We start from the raw sequence: 16,405 nt of genomic DNA on the forward strand, positions 1-16,405 counted from the left end.
CAACAGTAACAGGCCCTAGAAGGCTCCCCTGGGGTGGCCCGACGTTGGGCCTGCTCTGTGGTTCTTCTTTAGGTGAGCACCAGGCCCTGGCTGTGGGAGGAAGTGTCTGAGCCTTGCCCTGGAGTTCTGGGGGTGGGGGAGGGCCGGCCTCTGGCCACAGCCCCCATCCTGCCCAGCTGGGTTCCTGGGAGAACAGGCCCTAGCCCACCCTGCTGGCGGTGGGCCCGCCGCACCTCCTGAGCCCACCTAGAGACAGAGCCCAGTCCTGCCTACCAGCAGTAGCTGTGAACCCCGGACATGGCCTACTAGGTGCAGACGTGGGACCTCCGCTCAGCAAGGGCCCAGCCTGACTTCCCTTGTTACAGAGACAGACTCAGCCATAGAGGAAACCAGAATTTGTTATAAATAGCAAGGAAGAGATAGAAGTGCTGTGGATTACAAATACCCGTCAGTCTTTAAAAAAGAAATCACACACACTATTTTTGGTTTCAGATGTAGATGAGGGTTTAATGCACCACATAACCTCAAACACAGGAGCTTCATCCCGTCTTCTCTGAAGTGCTTTCTAAGACAGTGTTAGAGCAGGTGTGGGCGACCTCAACCTTCAGCCCTAAGGTCATCTAGTTCAACAAGAGCCCTTTTCAGGTGAGGAGACTGAGGCCCAGGGAGGTGAAGAGACGTGTCCAGGATCATGCAGCGCGCTGCTGAACTGGCACCCAAAACCCCAGAGGGGGCAGTGGCCCCCCCCACAGTGCAGCGGGAGGCACAGGCTGAACACCAGGCTGCTAGTGTGAGCTCACGGTTTGCAGAAGAGCCGAGTCTGCACAAAGGGACAGAAGACAGCCGGAAGCCGGAGTCACGGAGATGTGGCGAGACCCCTCTGGCCGTGTGACCAGGGCAAGTTAGGGAGCTGTGCCCATTGTCTGCTCCACACCCCAGAATGGGGACAGTCTGCTCCCTTGCCATGGGCTGCCACGGGCTGGAAATGGGGTGGCCTGGGCGGAGCGTCCTGCACAAGGCTCCGCCCAGGATGGAAGTGAGTTTCCTTCACTCCTGTCCCTTCTTCTGCGAGCCCCACCGTCTGACTGGACAGAGGGCCAACCTGTCGTAAGATGGACAGGAAGTGGGGCATGAGTGTGTGTGAGGCTGGGCACAGGGGGTGTGCCGCGGTTGCCTGCCCAAGGGGTCCTTGTCGCTGGGGGCGGGGAGGATGTCCAGCCTCCGTCAGTGGAGGGGCCGAGAGTCAGGTAGGTGTCTGCAGGGCGGGAGGGCACCTGGCACGCCGGACCCCTGTGGAGCACGGATGCCCCGGGTTCAGCCTCCCCGGCGCCACCTGGAGGGCATCTACGCTTTATCTTACCTGCCCAAGGGCTCTCCCGGGCGAGGGTGTTAATGCACTTTCTCTTTCACTCCTCACAGTCTGTGAGGCAAACACTCATTGTCCTCATTTTGCAGAAGAGGAAATGGGCTCAGAGGTCACTTGGCTAGTATCTGGTCATTAATGTCTCCGGCAAGTATTTCCGGCTCGCTGCCTCTGGCACAGGGCAGGCCGGCGTGTCCTCACTCTGGTGTGAGCTGTGGCCCTGTGACTTCCTTTGACCAATGAAATGCGAGCAGAACTCACAAGTATCGCTTGTAGGTGGACGCTTCGCACACCCTGGCACCGCACACAAATGCACGTGGTTTAGGGTGTCCACTAGGAGTGAACTTCCATCGTGTTGAGCCACTGAGCCTACGAGCTCACACCACACACACGCCTGTACCGACACCCCTAGAAGGCACAGAGCCGGCGTTCTGATCTTGAAAGATGCCCAGGGCCCCGAGTCTCTCAGGACTCCAGCTCCTCACACAGAACCACAGGCGCCCCTTTGGGGTTCTGGCCTCCAGGCTACGTGGAGCCCTGGCGGCAGGTAGAAGGGGGCAGGCATCCTCAGGAACCACTCAGAGAAGCAATTAGGAAAACCCCAGGGCCCTTCCGCGCCACTGGCCGTCTCCTGCTAAGGAGCTGTCATGGACGGGGGTCAGGACACACCTGTGCTAATGCTGTGAGGCCCAGGGCCCGATGGTGGACTCTTGTCCGACACTCGGAAATGAACCGTCCGAGGAGACGCGTGTGCTGACAAAGCAAGAAACTATAGGGAGGGGCACCCAGGCAGAGAGCAGGAGGGCGAGGGAAGCCAGGAGAAGCGCTCCGCCCTGTGGCTCGCAGTCTCAGGCTTTATGGTGATGGGGTTAGTTTCTGAGTTGTCTCTGGCCAATCATTCTGACTCAGGGCCCTTCCTGGGAGCAGGCATCACCAGCTGCCTCCTTCTCCCAGGAGGATTCTGGGAGGTGGTAGGATGTATGGACTGGTGACCTTCTCCAAATTCTTCTGGCTGGTGAGAGCTTGTTGGTTCCGAGTTCCTTCCCAGGCCCTCCTGTTGTCAGATCACTCATGCAGGTGGTTACCATGGTGCCTGGCCAGGGTGGTGGTCTTGGACAGTGGCTCCCCTAACTTTGACCCTGGCCCTGCTCATTCAGCCTTCCCTGCGGCACTCTATCAGTCCTCTGTGCAACAGGGCCTCTGCAAAGGGCTGGGTAACTGCCCAGAGGCCCCAGACAGATCTGTCTTCTCAGAGACAAAGTACCAGCTGCTGCCATTTCTGACCATGGTGCTGGGCATCGAAGAATTGATGCTTTTGAACTGTGGTGTTAGAGAAGACTCTTGAGAGTCCCTTGGACTGCAAAGAGATCAAACCAGTCCATCGTAAAGGAAATCAATCCTGAATATTCATAGGAAGGACTGATGCTGAAGTTGAAGTTCCAATATTTTGGCCACCTGATGCAGAGAGCCAACTCATTGGAAAAGACCATGATGCTGGGAAAGATTGAAGGTGGGAGGAGAAGCGGATGACAGAGGATGAGATGGTTGGATGGCATCACCGACTCGATGGACATGAGTTTAAGCAAGCTTTGGGAGTTGGTGATGGACAGGGAGGCCTGGAACGCTGCAGTCCCTGGGGTCACAAAGAGTCGGACACGACTGAGCAACTGAATAAGAAGAAAGGGTTATCAACCGAGAGCTGTGAGGTCAGTTCTGCTTGGGGACTTACTGAAGACTGTAGCCCGGAGACAGGCTCTTGGCAGCAACACGGAGCTGCTCAGAAGACGTGAGAACAAGTCAGCCTCCTGTGATTTGGAGAAGGGGTATGTGCCCCCGAGCATACTAAGGGTTTGCTAGTCACGGGGGACGGATGTCTCCGACGATTTTAGTGCTTTTCTAGGTATCAGAAGATACAAGAAATTAGGCTCATAAAATCTGAAACAACCTAACGCCGAAGGTCAGCTCTGCAGGCTTTTCCTGGAGCACAGAGGGCCTCATTTCTGATCTCTGCCCTGAGCTCTTTCAGGGGGTATTGAAGGTTGGCGACTGCAGTGGCCAGTGACGTCATTCTTATGGAACCAGGTGGAGAGTGGCCTTGTCAAATGGACAGAGTTTCCTGCGGTCATCAGAGAAGGCCCGCCAGAGAAGACGGGCTGGGACGGAGGAGGAAGGTTGCTGAGTGCACAGAGGTGCTGAGGGCATTGGGGTATGCGTGCTTGGGCGGGCGCTGGGCAGGGCGTGGCTCAGATCAGTAGGGGGTGTGGTGGGGCTGGATTAGGGACTGCCCTGCCATCCTCCTGATAACGGGAAGTCAGCAGCTCCAGAGTGGTGTCCGGGCCCCTGCTGGACCCCTGGCCTGAAAGCTAACTTGGCCTTTCCTGGAATGAGTTTATTAATAGCCCACATCCTGGATGGTGTTGCAAGGCTGAATGAGACATTGCGTCAGGCATGAAATGAACTGGGTTTGATAAGGTCGCTGCTATCATTCCGTGATGACAGAACGATAAACTGGTGGAGGCGTTTTAGAGGACACATGACTAGAAGTGGGCTGGGCGGCCCCTCCACTGGGCCTGCCCGTCTCCCAGGCCTCCTCCTGGAGCCGGGCTCCTCGCACGGACCCCGACGCACGTTCCTCCTCTGGGTCTTGGCTTCCTTTCTGACCACAATGAGATCTCCTCTTCTGATCATTTTAAACAAACAGAGCTTCGCTCTCCCTGCTCTGAGCCCTCCAAACCCCAGCAGCTGATCCTCCACGTGCTTCTCTGCCATCCTAGCGGTTTCAATTCTTGTTTGACACCAAGATTATTATTTTGCCCTATGTATCTAGGCCAACTTCTTTTAGAATGCTTCTAAACCGGATTTAAGCTCCACTGGGAGCAGCTGTGTGGCATAGCAGGAAGACGCAATGGGCTAGGGAGCTGGAGGACGCATCCAGCCCTGCCAGGCAGACCCCGCCCTCGGCGGCTCATCAGTAAACTGGCAGCAGGACCCTTGCAGGGGGTGGGGGGGAGCGAGTGTCCAATGCCACCGTGGCTGTGGGCCCAAGGCAGGAGTGATGTGTAACTGGGGTCAGGTGCCAGGGAACGGGGCCAGGGTTAGGTCTGGGTTGGCTGTGGCTTTTCCAGTGACCTGTGGCCGGCCTCCACACCTGCTGGCTGAGGGTCGGAGCTGCAGAGCCTGTGAGAGGACCAGCCCGATGCTGAGATGTGCGGCTGGGAGCTAAGCCGCCCAGCTCCCCCACAAGAGACTCAGAGCCCCATCAGGTCAGCCTCCGCCCTGTGAGGTCGGGCTCTCTCAGTGACCAGCTCTGACCCAGTCCAAGTAGCTGCTTCTTGGAGGGCCAGGCCCTTCCACGGTCACACTCACGCCTGCCACCAGCCTGGGAACAGAAATCATTCCTCCATTTACAGGAGGAGGAAGCTTGAAAGGGCGCGTGAGCGGCTGATGTCGGGGCGGGGGGCGGTCGGAGGGCCTTGGGGCTCCACTGGCCCGGCTCCAGGGTTGTGCTCCGTCACGTTGCACAGGGCAGCTCGGTTTCAAGGACCATGCAGCCCGGCCAGAGCTGGGCCTGGAGATGCCCCAGGACCGGAGCCGGGCCGCCTCCGCACTTGGGAGCCGGGCCACCTCCTTGGTTCAGAGACGCTCCATCTGAGCTCCACAGATTCCAGATGAGAGAAGGGGCTTCCCCCCGCCTCACGCCCCCTACGTGGCTCACTGCCCGCCCCAGCCCCCAGCTTCATCCCGCCCATTCTGTAGATCCCCCAGCACAGCTGGGCCCCAGGTCTGCAGGGGATGGGCTGGGAGAAGCTGAGGGCAGCAGACAGCACTCTGGCTGGGAACCCAGTTGGAAGGCTTTGCTGACCGCAGGGGCCCGCCTGCCCACCACCGTGGCCCCCCGCCTGCAGCCTTCCACCCTGCGTTCCCTCTGTCCTTTGTTTGGGGGTGTGGCAGCCCTCCATGGACACACCCACCAGCATTTGAAGGGGAGCTTGGGGGAGGCAAGACTGTGCACGCCGACCGTCAGAAGGTCCTGAGTGTGGCGGAGGAGACGACCTGGACTCTCCCAGAGGGTGAGGGCTGGGCTTCCTTGGAGACAGCAGGCACGCGTCCCTCGGGCTGGGAGGCCGGCCAGACCTCCCGTGAGGGCCGTGGAGCCACGGCGTGGGGTTGAGTCCCGCCTGGGCCCTCCTACCAGCGCGGGCCCTCTGGCGCATTACGTGTCCTGTCGTGTCCTGTCCTGGTCCTACTTGCAAATGAGGGTGACGCTTCATGTTGAGAACAAGAAGAAATGGCTGCGGGGCCCCTGGAGCAGAGCCTGCCGCAGAGCTGGCATTCTGTACATTGGGCATTACACTCATTAATAATTCCGCTTGTGAATGGAGACATCCTTTTATAGACTTTTCCATGTCAGTTTTCAGCCAGGCTGCAGGTGGACTATCTTCTCTCTCCCCCGGAGGCAGGGGAGCAGGGACGTGAGAGTCCTCTCCATGACGGTGGAGCCAGGGAGGCAGCCCTTGCCTCAGAAGGCCTGTGCCCCTGCCCCCTCCCCGGGTCCTGGACAGAGGGCTCAAGGCTGCAGCCCTGGGCGGGTGACCCCAGGTTAGGGGCGGTGGGGCACTGGCCAGGGCAGAGGCCACACTGGTCAGCACTTCCCTGCATTTGACAGCGATTGGACACTGTAGAACAGTACTCAGCTCTGGGGCTCAGGATAAGCCCGGAGGGCCTGCTTCTGCCTTGGTACAACCTGACCTTGGGCTGAAAGTGAAAGCTTTAGTTGCTTCAGTCGTGTCCGACTCTTTGGGACCCCATGGACTGTACCCACCAGGCTCCTCTGTCCATGGAATTCTTCAGGCCAGAATATTGGAGTGGGCAGCCATTCACTTCTCCAGAGGATCTTCCCAACCCAAGGACTGAACCCAGGTCTCCTGCATTGCAGGCAGATTCTTTACCAGCTGAGCCACCAGGGAAGGCCTTGGGCTGGTGTGAAATAATGTCACCGTGGTGACCTGCTGAGATGGGGACACGTGTTGTGGGGGCCCCAAGCCTTTGGGAGTATTTGGGAGGTGCTTTCTGCAGGAAGTAATAGCGAAGCTGACTACAGGCTAGGGGTCTGTTGGGCTCAGGGTTCGCTAAAAGGGACAGCTGGGCTGTGGGGGATAGAGGGTGGGTAGACAGGCCCAAGGGCTGGGGCTGGGTCCAGGGCCAGGGTTGTGCACCCTATGCTGAGGCTTTGGAGGCTTCGGGGATTTAAGCGAGGGGCTGATACAGCAGCTTTCTCCATTAAAAAGGATCAGGGTCAGGCTGGGGGGCCGGCAAGATGTTGCGAGGCCATTGGGAGGATGTGGCAGTAGGTGAGGTCTGGAAAGAGGACCGAGTGTCGGGGGAGCCACCGTGGGAGGGGACGGGCCAAGAAAAAGGGACAGGGGCCCATGGGGCAGGGCTGGGGAGGGTCTGCCTCAGACTCGAGGTCTGAGCAGAGTGGGGCGCCAGGTCACAGGCTGCAGGCAAGGGCGAGGAGGTCGGCTCTGGACATGACGGGCTTTTGGCTCAAGCTGGACATCCTCAGAGTCGAGGAGCAGGACACGGAGTGGGGTTTGGGAGAGATGGGACCTGGCCACGGGGGCGGGGCCAGGATGGGATGGGGCGGGGGCGGGGCCGGGACCTGGGGCGGGGCCCACCACAGGGGCGGGGCCGGGACACGTGGGTGGGGACAAGCACGGGGGAAGGGGATGCTCGGCCCTAAATGAGGAAGGTGATGTCCACAGAGGGGGCTGACCCTGCAGGAAGGAGAGAGGACCCAGCACCCAGGGGACACCCTCCCCTGAGAGATGGGTGGCCTGGGGGAGGTCACCGGGAAGCCGTGAGAGGGAGCACGTGACAGGGGAGGAAACCAGGGAAAGCGAGCGAGGAGGTGGATGCCAGGGCCTTGCTCCCTTAGGCCTCGAGCAGGGCCCCCTGAGGCTATTGGGGATGGGCAGGCAGTGGATTTCGGTCGAGCTTCGGGGAAGGGCAGCTGTGAGGGGCCTGGACGTGCGGAAGCTCCACAACGTCCTCAGCGGCCCCTCCGCCCCTGCAGGAGGACCATCCAGAGGCCCCTCCTTGGGAGCAGGGCAGGGGGAGGTATAGAAGGGCCCCCAGAAGGAGACAAGCAGAGGCAGTGCCCTGTCGCAGGCCTGGAGACTTTAATGTCCTGCCAGCACTGACCAGGCCTCTGAACGACACAGAAGCTCTGTCCACTCACACGGCTTGCTGGTGAGGAGAGTGACTTCGCCTTCTGCCCGCTGAACTTGGACGCATTTCCTGACCCCCCTGCCCGCCCCAGCCCATCCCTCTGTCCATCAAGGCTGCCGAGCCAGGCTAACCTTCCAGCAACAGATCCCCCACCCTCAGTCTCGCCAGCCCAGGCCCACGCAGACGCCGGGGCCCTCATGGCCTGCGGGGAATCAGGGTCTCCTGGGAGCCCTCACGCTGGTCGAGGCTGCCCAGGGAGGACCCGAGGCCCAGGCACCCTTGGGCACCAGGCACGCCCTCCAGGGCCTCGCGTCCCTGCAGAAGCCCTGCGGCTGCCACCTCCATCTCCCGCGGTTCCATCCGGCAGGCCTCCGCCAGCGCCTGGCCCGTGGCCATGACGAAGTTAGCATCCGCCGCCAAGCTGTCCAGGCCCCCTCGCACCAGAGCCTGCGGGGAGAGCAGGCCGGGTGGGTGGTCCCGAGGTGGTGGCCTGCCCCCCACCCTCTCCACCGCAGGCCGTGGCAGGGCCACCCCAGACGCAGCACCCTCACCTCACGGATCAGCAGGGCCGTGGCTGGAGCTGGGCCCCCGGGGGTCCCGTCCTCTGTCCTACTGCCGGGCGGCGCCTCCCAGGGCAGGGACTCTGGGGTGGGGCTCCTCTCCTCAGGCACCTGAGACTCTGCTCCCACTCGCTGTTTGGAAAGCACCGAGGCATAGACCCCTCAGGGAGGCCAGAGCCCATGGGGATGGGGAAGGCCCAGCCAAGATCCCAGGCAGGGGAGGACGGGGGTCCCGTCCCTCCTGCTGAGTCACTGCCACCCCCTCACTGCCTGGAGCCTGCTTCCTGTCCTCTCTGGCCTGTTACCTGGCAGGAGGCGGCGGGAGCCTGCGCCCCGGGTGTCCTTCTCCGGGGCAGCTGTCCCCGCGGCCACTCCACTCGGGACTTGCTGTGGGGCCCTGTGGGCAGAGTGGGCCCAGGGCTCAGTCCTCCTGGGGGGCTTGGGTCCACAGAGCTCCCCTCGGCCAGCCAGCCCCACCCTGAGGCCCTCAGGGTCCTAGAGGTCCACCTACCCCAGGCCGGGCAGGACTCCCCCCTGCCCTCTCTGCCCTCATCTGTCCTTGTGGGCTTGGGAGGGGATCAAGGCCAGACCCCGGCCAGCTTTGGCCAAGCTGATCTTTGTGTGAGTGTGCGTGGGTGAACGTGCGAGATATGTATGTATGGGTGTGCATGAGTGTGTGAGTGTGTCAGGGTCAGAAAACACGTCGAGCACCCTCATCTCTGTGAACCGCAGCTTCCTTGGTTCCCTCCTGTCCCGTGCAGCTGTCTAGAACCCACTGGGCAGCCACCAGGTCAGCTGCTGAAGGGCAGAGCTGAGCTGCTGGCATGTCCAGGGGCTGTCCTTTGGCCGAGGAGGGGTGTGCCCGGGGACGGCCCTTTCACAGTGCAGACCCCCCCGCCCCGCCTTCACTCTGGCCCCTGTGTGGCCCCTTCCTCTGGGTGATGAGCTGGTCCCTGTCACCACGGGCTCCCACCTCCTGGCCGGGTTCCCCAACCAGACAGCAGGCTCCCCAGCCCTCTCTGGGAGAAGGTCAGCCCCTCAGGGGCACAGGAGAAACTGACCCAGGGCCCCCGAGGGCCAGCCGAAGGGTCCTCCTCTGGCGGCAGGCGTCTCCGTCTCCCCTTCGAGCTCCCCTTCGTAGTGGACACTGAAACAGGAGTGTGGCTGGTGAGCCACAGGCTGCTGGCTGCCTATCCCGCCTTTCCTGAGCCCCACAGCCTTGCCCTTGGGCCTGGGCCCGTTGCTGTGGAGTGGCCTTGACCCCCGAGTCCTCGTTTCTGGAAGCTCCCTCAGTGTCCCTAGCTAGTTTGGTCCCAGGCCCTCTGTCTTCTCAGGACCTACTCTCTGAGGTCATTTGGTCATAGCTGGACCCCATGGCACATACCCCCTGACAAGACTGCAACGGTCTGGGCACAGGCCCGGATCTGCACGTCCGCAGCACCCAGCATCACGCTGACCCCGCAGTGCAGGCACCCTCTTGGGCATGTGGACTTAATTCAAGGGCTCTCTGGCTGGAATGGGGTGCAAGCAGCCTGGCCTGGGAAGTAGCCGCTCCCCTGACCTCTGCCCTGTCATACCCGTCCCCGAGGGTGAGAAACCCAGACTCTCCAGGCCAAGGACATCCCAGCCCCGGGCCTCGTGTCTAGAACAGGTCTGCGTGGAGCCCAGCCCACACTACGATAGCCAAGGCGCCCTCCGCTCATCCCTCAATCCCTGGCACTCGATCACAGATTATATCCAGTCTGCAGCTTGGGGAAGGCAATGGCACCCCACTCCAGTACTCTTGCCTGGAAAATCCCATGGATGGAGGAGCCTGGTAGGCTGCAGTCCATGGGGTTGCTTAGAGTCGGACACAACTGAGCGACTTCACTTTCACGTATTGGAGAAGGAAATGGCAACCCACTCCAGTGTTCTTGCCTGGAGAATCCCAGGGACGGGGGAGCCTGGTGGTCTGCTATCTACGGGGTTGCACAGAGTCAGACACGACTGAAGTGACTTAGCAGCAGCCCGAGGCTGGCGAGAGGGGAACCACTGGAGCCCAGATCCAACGACCGAACCTTAATTGTTCAGGTGCACCTCTCCTAACCTAACAGGTCCTACTCCGGACCAGCCAAGACAATGGAAGAAAAGCCACAGGGTGCTGACTGAGGCTGACCCGAGGCTGCCCCCTGCTGGCCACACCAGAATCTGCCGTCCGGGCCAGTTTCTCGCAGCATGGCAAAGGCTGAACCCCAGAGAGTGCCCCGCAAAGGCCCGGAGCCCACCAGCCACGTCCCACCCCAGCCCCAACATCCCGGGCTGCTAGCTGCTGCCACTACCTCAGAAATGCCTGGCTGTTGCCATGGTTGCTGTTGCCACTGGCAACATTGGCGTTGGCATTGTTGGTGTTGGCGCGAGCAAGGGGGTGCGTGCTCGGACGTTGAGGGAAGTCCTCCAGGAAGACGGGCGATTCCATCTCCTCCATCTCAATTTCAGTAAATTGGAGGGGTCTCTGGTTGGCCATGTGTGGGGCCAATGAGTTGGTCCTTTCCAGGAAGCTGTCCACCTGGCCAAACAGGCCGCCGGTCCTCTGGGGTGAGGAGGAGAGGGGGGGGACTGAGAGCAGAGGCCGAGAGTGGAGGGCCCACCACCCCGGACACCGGCCGGTGCCAGGAACAAGGCCAGAGGGGAGCGGTCCAGGCTGAGGTCAGAGAAAGCACTAGCATCCTCGGGGTGTCCTCAGTTTGGGGGATGGACAAGGCACCCCTAAGAACTGTAGGGTACCAGGTGTGCAGACAGGAATGTGGGGAGTGGGAAGCCTGGAGCCGGGCGTCTGGAGGAAGGGCTCCAGTCCCGCCTCCGCAAGTCACTTGGAGAGTGGCTCTGGACCTCAGAGGGCCATTCCTATGAATAACCCAAGAAGCTTCAGTGAGGTGGTCCTGAGAGGCCCTCCAGTGAAGCGGGTGGGCGTCTGATGGGTGGAGCTGCCTCGGGCTTGGGCAGGGGAGGAGGGGGAGGTTGGGAGAGGATAGAGGGAGGGACGGGGCACCTGAGGCAGGAGGGTCACTGGTGGGGGGCGTCCCGGGAGCCGCAGGCAGCGGGGCAGCGGGCATCCCCAGCCCCGCGTACGTGGCGGGGCTCCCAGCCTCCTTCCTGGAGCACTCACACTGGGGGGCCACGGCCTCGCTCACCCGGAAGATCCCTTCCTCCATCGCGGCCTCCACCACGGCTCTCTCCAGCTCCTCCTCAGCCGTCAGGTCTCCCGAGATGGTGCGGCGGATCTCGGGGGCTGCCTCTTCCTCGATGGTCCTCAGTCCGGCCTGGGGACGGAGAAGGGACTCAGGGGCCCTCCAGGCCAGGAGGGGAGGAGAGACCGCTTCCCTCACTCTCTCCTAATCCCGGCAACCAGGGCTCCCCTGAAGGCCCGGGCCTGTCCACTCTTGCCCTGGGGCTGCTCCTCCAGCCTCTGGGATCATCCAAGCCCTAACGGCCCTCAAGCCATCTTCTTTCGCCCTCACAGGGGCTTCATCCCCGCCCAGGCCTCCAGGTTGGAAAATCCTCTCACTCCACACGGTCTTCACACACACGACCTCTTTCGATTGTGTGTGCCGTTAATGCCACACTGTGAGCTGATCGGAGTTCATATCACCAGCAATGGAACAAATCAAGGTTGGTGTCACCTGACCGTTTGCAGAGAGAACACAGCATCACTGCTGGGACATTCCTGTCCAAGAGGCAAGCCCTCGATCTGTCATGAGGGAGCGTCCCACAAACCCAGGCTGAGGGCCGTGCTGGCTGGAATCTTCCAAGTGTCAAGGTCGCATCAAGGAAAGACTTGAGGAGCTGAAGACTAAGAGATCGCACAGCTAAACACATGTGACTCTGGGTCCAATCCTTTTGCCGTGAAGGACATTATTGGGACCGCTGGTGAAACACGCATGGGGTCTAAGGAGTCCACGGGACTAAACGCGTCCATTTCCTGATCTTGTCGGCTGCATCACAGTTATGCAGGAGGCTTATGGAGGAACATGCCCTTGTTTTCAGGAAATACACACTGACCTGCTCAGGATTGAACACTGGGCATGACTCTCAAGTGGTTCAGAAAAAAAAAAAAAGACTTTTATATTGCACATGCTATTTTTAAAACTCTGAGATTGTTTCACAGTAAAAATTGAAATAAAATTTTGAACACACAGCCCAATTATGTGAATGTTTTTTAAATTTATCCATTATGTGCTTAAAACATGGAAATTAAAAACAGACAAGGGCTTCCCGGTGGCTCGTGTGCAGGAGGCACGGGTTTGGCCCCTGGTCTGGGAGGATCTCACGTGCCGTGGAGCAACTAAGCCCGAGCGCCACCACCACTGAGTCTGTGCTCGGGAGCCTTGGAGCCACAGGTGCTGAGCCCACGCACTGGAACTCCCGAGCCTGAGGGCCCTAGAGCCGCGCTCCACCAAGAGCAGCCGCCACAGTGAGAAGCCCGGGCAGCTAAGCGTAGCCCCCGCTCGCCACAGCTAGAGGAAGCGAAGCAGTGAACACCCCGCGCAACCAAAAACTAAATAAAGCAAAAATTATAAGAAGAACAACGGGCGAGATAACACAGACTTCTACATATATTTGGATACCCAGTGGGTCATTTCAAGCCCCTTCCTTCCCCTAGGAGACCTGCCCTCTTTGGAGACCACTGCTGCCGCCGAGCCCAGTCTCTCCCTGTGTTCAGGGGGTAGGACCCAGGGCTCTGGGTCATATCATCCCAGGGACAGAAGGGCTCCGGGGTCTTCCCTTGAGCTTGAAGCATCTCCCATCCAGGGCCATCATCGCACCCCCGATGCGTCCTGGCTCCTCCTGCCCTGACTACCTTCCCTGCCAGCCCCCAAAGACAGAGAGGGAGCTAGAGTCCGAAGACCAGCTCAGCAGCAGAGCCCCCGGAGCTCGGGGCGGGCTTACCTGGATCTGCACGGTGTCCTTCTTGGGCCGGTACCCATAATACTCCTCCTGGCGCCTCATGAACTTCCGGAAGTGCTCCTGGATGAGGAACGTGGCGTAGAACTTCCCCACCGTCACCTCGTCATCTGCAGAGGGGCCGACCGCGGCCAGTGGGCGTCTGAGGCTGGGGTCAGCGTGGGGCCAAGCCGGGACTGGTGCCCAGCTCCCCTCCTCTTGCTGGCCTGAGCCCATGGCGTCTGCTCAAGGCTATAGAGGGCTGGGCCACGCGCCGACGCCCTTGGGCTCCCCATGGAGGCAGGGCTGCCTCTGGGCCCCCAGGGCGCACCCACCTCCTATGGGAGGGATGACCTGGTCCAGGAGCTTCATGCTGGTCCTCTTCCAGACCTTCTTGATGATGGCTCGCAGCTCCTCGTTGGCCTGCTCGAAGTTACCTGGGGCAACGGACAGGCCGGGTCAGCAGCACTTGACGGGGCCACCTCTCGCTCAGCAGACGGTGGCTGGCTTTTCCCTGTGGCAGCTCTGCCCTGGGCACAGACTTTGCTGGGGGAGGACGATTGCTGTGCCCCTGGGGCAGCCCAGCCTTAGGTCACGTTTGCCCCAGGCCTTGGCTTCCAGCACCCAGACTGGCTGACTGCAGAGACTGTCCCCTCCTGTCCTCCCTGCCATACCAGGACAGTCATCAATCCCCCGCACACTTGGTCTGTTCCACCTCCTCCAGGCAGCCCTCCAGGCGCTCCGCCTCGGCCCCTCCCTGACCCCTGGCCCCCCTCTCCTTGTCCTCTGAGGAACTGCTGCCTGCCATGCTTCCCTTTGGGGTGGCTCCGACCCAGCTGGGTCCCCATGTGAGCGAGGCCCCCTCACCGCCCCCCACCCCGTCTGTCTTCCGGGCAGGAAGCCCTGCCCCGAAGTTCCTGCCTGAAGGCCCCCGGGCCCACACCTCTCGCACTAACACTGCTGCCTTCCACCTCACCTCCATCAGAGCTGGCTGTGCGAGGACAGAGGCTGGGTGACTCTGCCCTACAGAACCCAGGGGCACCCACTGAGCCTAACGTGGCCTCAGCCTGGGTCCCCCCTCTGCTTCTCCCTGAGACTCCTGAGCCCGACCTTCAGCTCAGAGGGCCTGGCAGGACCTGCGCGAAAGCCCGGCCCCCGGGGAGGGGCTGCCCATACCTTCTGTCTTGATCTTCAGAGCCGTGCGCACCAGGGCGAAGAGCGTGGCATTGAAGGTGACCGTGCCGTCGCTGTTGAGGGGCATGTTCATGCCCACCAGCCGCTGTGCGGAGAGGGGGCTCACTGCGGGCGGGGCCCCTGGGCAGTGCTGTCCTTGCCGGGTGGGGGCGGTGGGGGGGTGGGGGACGGGGCTGGAGGAGACTGACCATGAGGGGAAGGGGATGGGGCTGGAGTGCAGGGTGCCCATGGTGCCCTCCCTGAGGGGGTAAAACATGAGCTGGGGACACTGCTGAGATTTAGGTCCCAGGCAGCGATGTGTGCGTCCAGGGGGCACCTGCTCTAAAGTGACTCACCCACTCGCCCCGCCCCAGGGCCCCTGCCTCCTCCTCCGGGGTGGGGGTTGGTGAAGGTGGGAGGGGGGTGCCCACCCCTCGCTGGCAGCGCTGGTTACCTTACATGCTACCCGGTGGGGGCAGAACTTCCCGAAGCCCAGCGGGGGCTGGATCCTCCTCAGCAGGGTCACCACGTCCAGGTGCTTGATCCTGCCCCTGCAGGGGACACCAGCCCTGTGCACCAGCCACCCCAGGACCTCCCTCCCTGCTCGGAGAAGGGCCAGGGGAGGGAGCCAGGAGACAGGGACGCCTCCTGACTTCCAGCCGAGTGTGGGGAGCGGAAGCTGGGCTTCCTTTTTGAAGAAGGAACAATGTTCGAACTCACCGCTGCCCAGCGCACAGAATGGGCTCTCTGTTGGCGGGGCTGGGGGTGCAGGTAAGAAGAGGCCTGTGTCCTCAGATACAGGATCTCCGGGGCTGGGATCCAGACCTCATTTTTCCCAGGGGGAGCCTTCCTTGGGCTTTAGTCAAACTGTCTGGGGGCTCTGGGTTGCATTAATAGTAGAGTGTGTGCATCAAGGGGGGTGAAAGCCGGCTTGCAGAGACGGGTGGAGACTGCAGGTGCTGCCATAGGGCTAACTAACGCGTGTCCTGGTTGGCACAGTGCCTGACACCTGGGAAAGTCCTCAACCGTGAGCAGGCGACCTTCTTAGAAAGAACGCAAGGCAGCCTGGCTCCACAGAGTTCAAGTGCACTCGAAGGCCCTGGAGGCCAGGTTACCCCGGTACAGATTCTGACTCGGTCAGTGTAGGGTGAGGCCGGGGCCTGCACTTTCATCCAGCTCAGCTGCTTGGTCAGTGACCACATTCTGAGCAGTGGGGCCTAGAATGCCTGGGGAGGTAGTGAGCTCTCTGCTCCTAGAAGCGTCCAAGCAAAGCTGGATGGCCATCTCCCAGACGACCAGGGGGCTTCTGCCCTGGGGGCTGCGGGTTCCCTCCCAACCCCGAGAGACTCCACTTCTCTGCTCTGGGCCCTTGGGTAACAAAGGGAAGGAAAGCCTGCTCCTTCCTGCTAGACTGGAGGGTGGCTCGCTGTCGGACGCCAGGTGGGGCCTAGAGTGGGAGGGGGCCGGGGAGGGACGGTCCAGCACAGGGCCGGCAGCCTGGACTCACGTAGCCTCCGGGTCGTACTCCGCCCAGATGGCCTTGAACTCATCCAGGTGATGAGGGCCCAGGATGGACCAGTCCCGTGTCAGGTAGTCAAAGTTGTCCATGATGACGGCCACAAAGAGGTTGATGATCTGTGGGAGGAGAGCAGAGGGGTCCCTGCACGGAAAGGCAGGTGGCACGGTGATGGGCTGGGGGTGTCCAGGGGGCCTGGGTGTCCACGGGGCCTGGGTGTCCATGGTGCCTGGGGGTGTCCATGGGGACTGGGGGTATCCAGGGGGCCTGGGTGTCCATGGGGCCTGGGGGTGTCCAGGAGGCCTGGGTGTCCATGGGTCCTGGGAATGTCCATGGGGCCTGGGGGTGTCCAGGGGGCCTGGGGGTGTCCACGGGGCCTGGGGGTGTCCAGGGGGCCTGGGTGTCCATGGGGCCTGGGGGTATCCAGGGGGCCTGGGTGTCCATGGTGCCTGGGGTTGTCCAGGGGGCCTGCCTCCCAGCCCTTCTGGCAACTGTGTCTTGCACACAAGCAGCCTGTGTCACTGCTCGGGTCCAGGAAGTGTCCTCTGCCCCAGCTCCAGGGACTGATGCTTTAAGTCCCAACCTCAGCCTCTCGCCTGACCCCTGAGGGACGCTGTCCCCCCGGATGCTGCCCCTGTGCTG

The 16,405-nt window shown here is 61.5% G+C and overlaps 1 protein-coding gene across 2 annotated transcripts in view; it reads right to left on the reverse strand.

Annotated features, from left to right (window-relative positions):
• Positions 1 to 7,528: 7,528 nt before the first annotated feature.
• CACNA1S (calcium voltage-gated channel subunit alpha1 S) overlaps positions 7,529 to 16,405 on the reverse strand; it is a 57,745-nt gene continuing 48,868 nt past the window's right edge. For both annotated transcript variants that reach the window (XM_052653454.1, XM_052653453.1), the window contains exons 34-44: positions 15,755 to 15,882; positions 14,702 to 14,798; positions 14,251 to 14,353; positions 13,410 to 13,511; positions 13,081 to 13,205; positions 11,325 to 11,453; positions 10,473 to 10,723; positions 9,216 to 9,301; positions 8,460 to 8,551; positions 8,146 to 8,286; positions 7,529 to 8,041 (exon numbers count right to left, since the gene is read on the reverse strand). In XM_052653454.1, the coding sequence (XP_052509414.1) occupies positions 7,790 to 8,041; positions 8,146 to 8,286; positions 8,460 to 8,551; positions 9,216 to 9,301; positions 10,473 to 10,723; positions 11,325 to 11,453; positions 13,081 to 13,205; positions 13,410 to 13,511; positions 14,251 to 14,353; positions 14,702 to 14,798; positions 15,755 to 15,882 (1,506 nt within the window). In that variant the 3' untranslated portion in view covers positions 7,529 to 7,789. The remainder of the gene's footprint in view (positions 8,042 to 8,145; positions 8,287 to 8,459; positions 8,552 to 9,215; positions 9,302 to 10,472; positions 10,724 to 11,324; positions 11,454 to 13,080; positions 13,206 to 13,409; positions 13,512 to 14,250; positions 14,354 to 14,701; positions 14,799 to 15,754; positions 15,883 to 16,405) is intronic.

Source organism: Budorcas taxicolor, chromosome 16 (assembly GCF_023091745.1).
Source record: "Budorcas taxicolor isolate Tak-1 chromosome 16, Takin1.1, whole genome shotgun sequence".
Taxonomy (NCBI): domain Eukaryota; kingdom Metazoa; phylum Chordata; class Mammalia; order Artiodactyla; family Bovidae; genus Budorcas; species Budorcas taxicolor.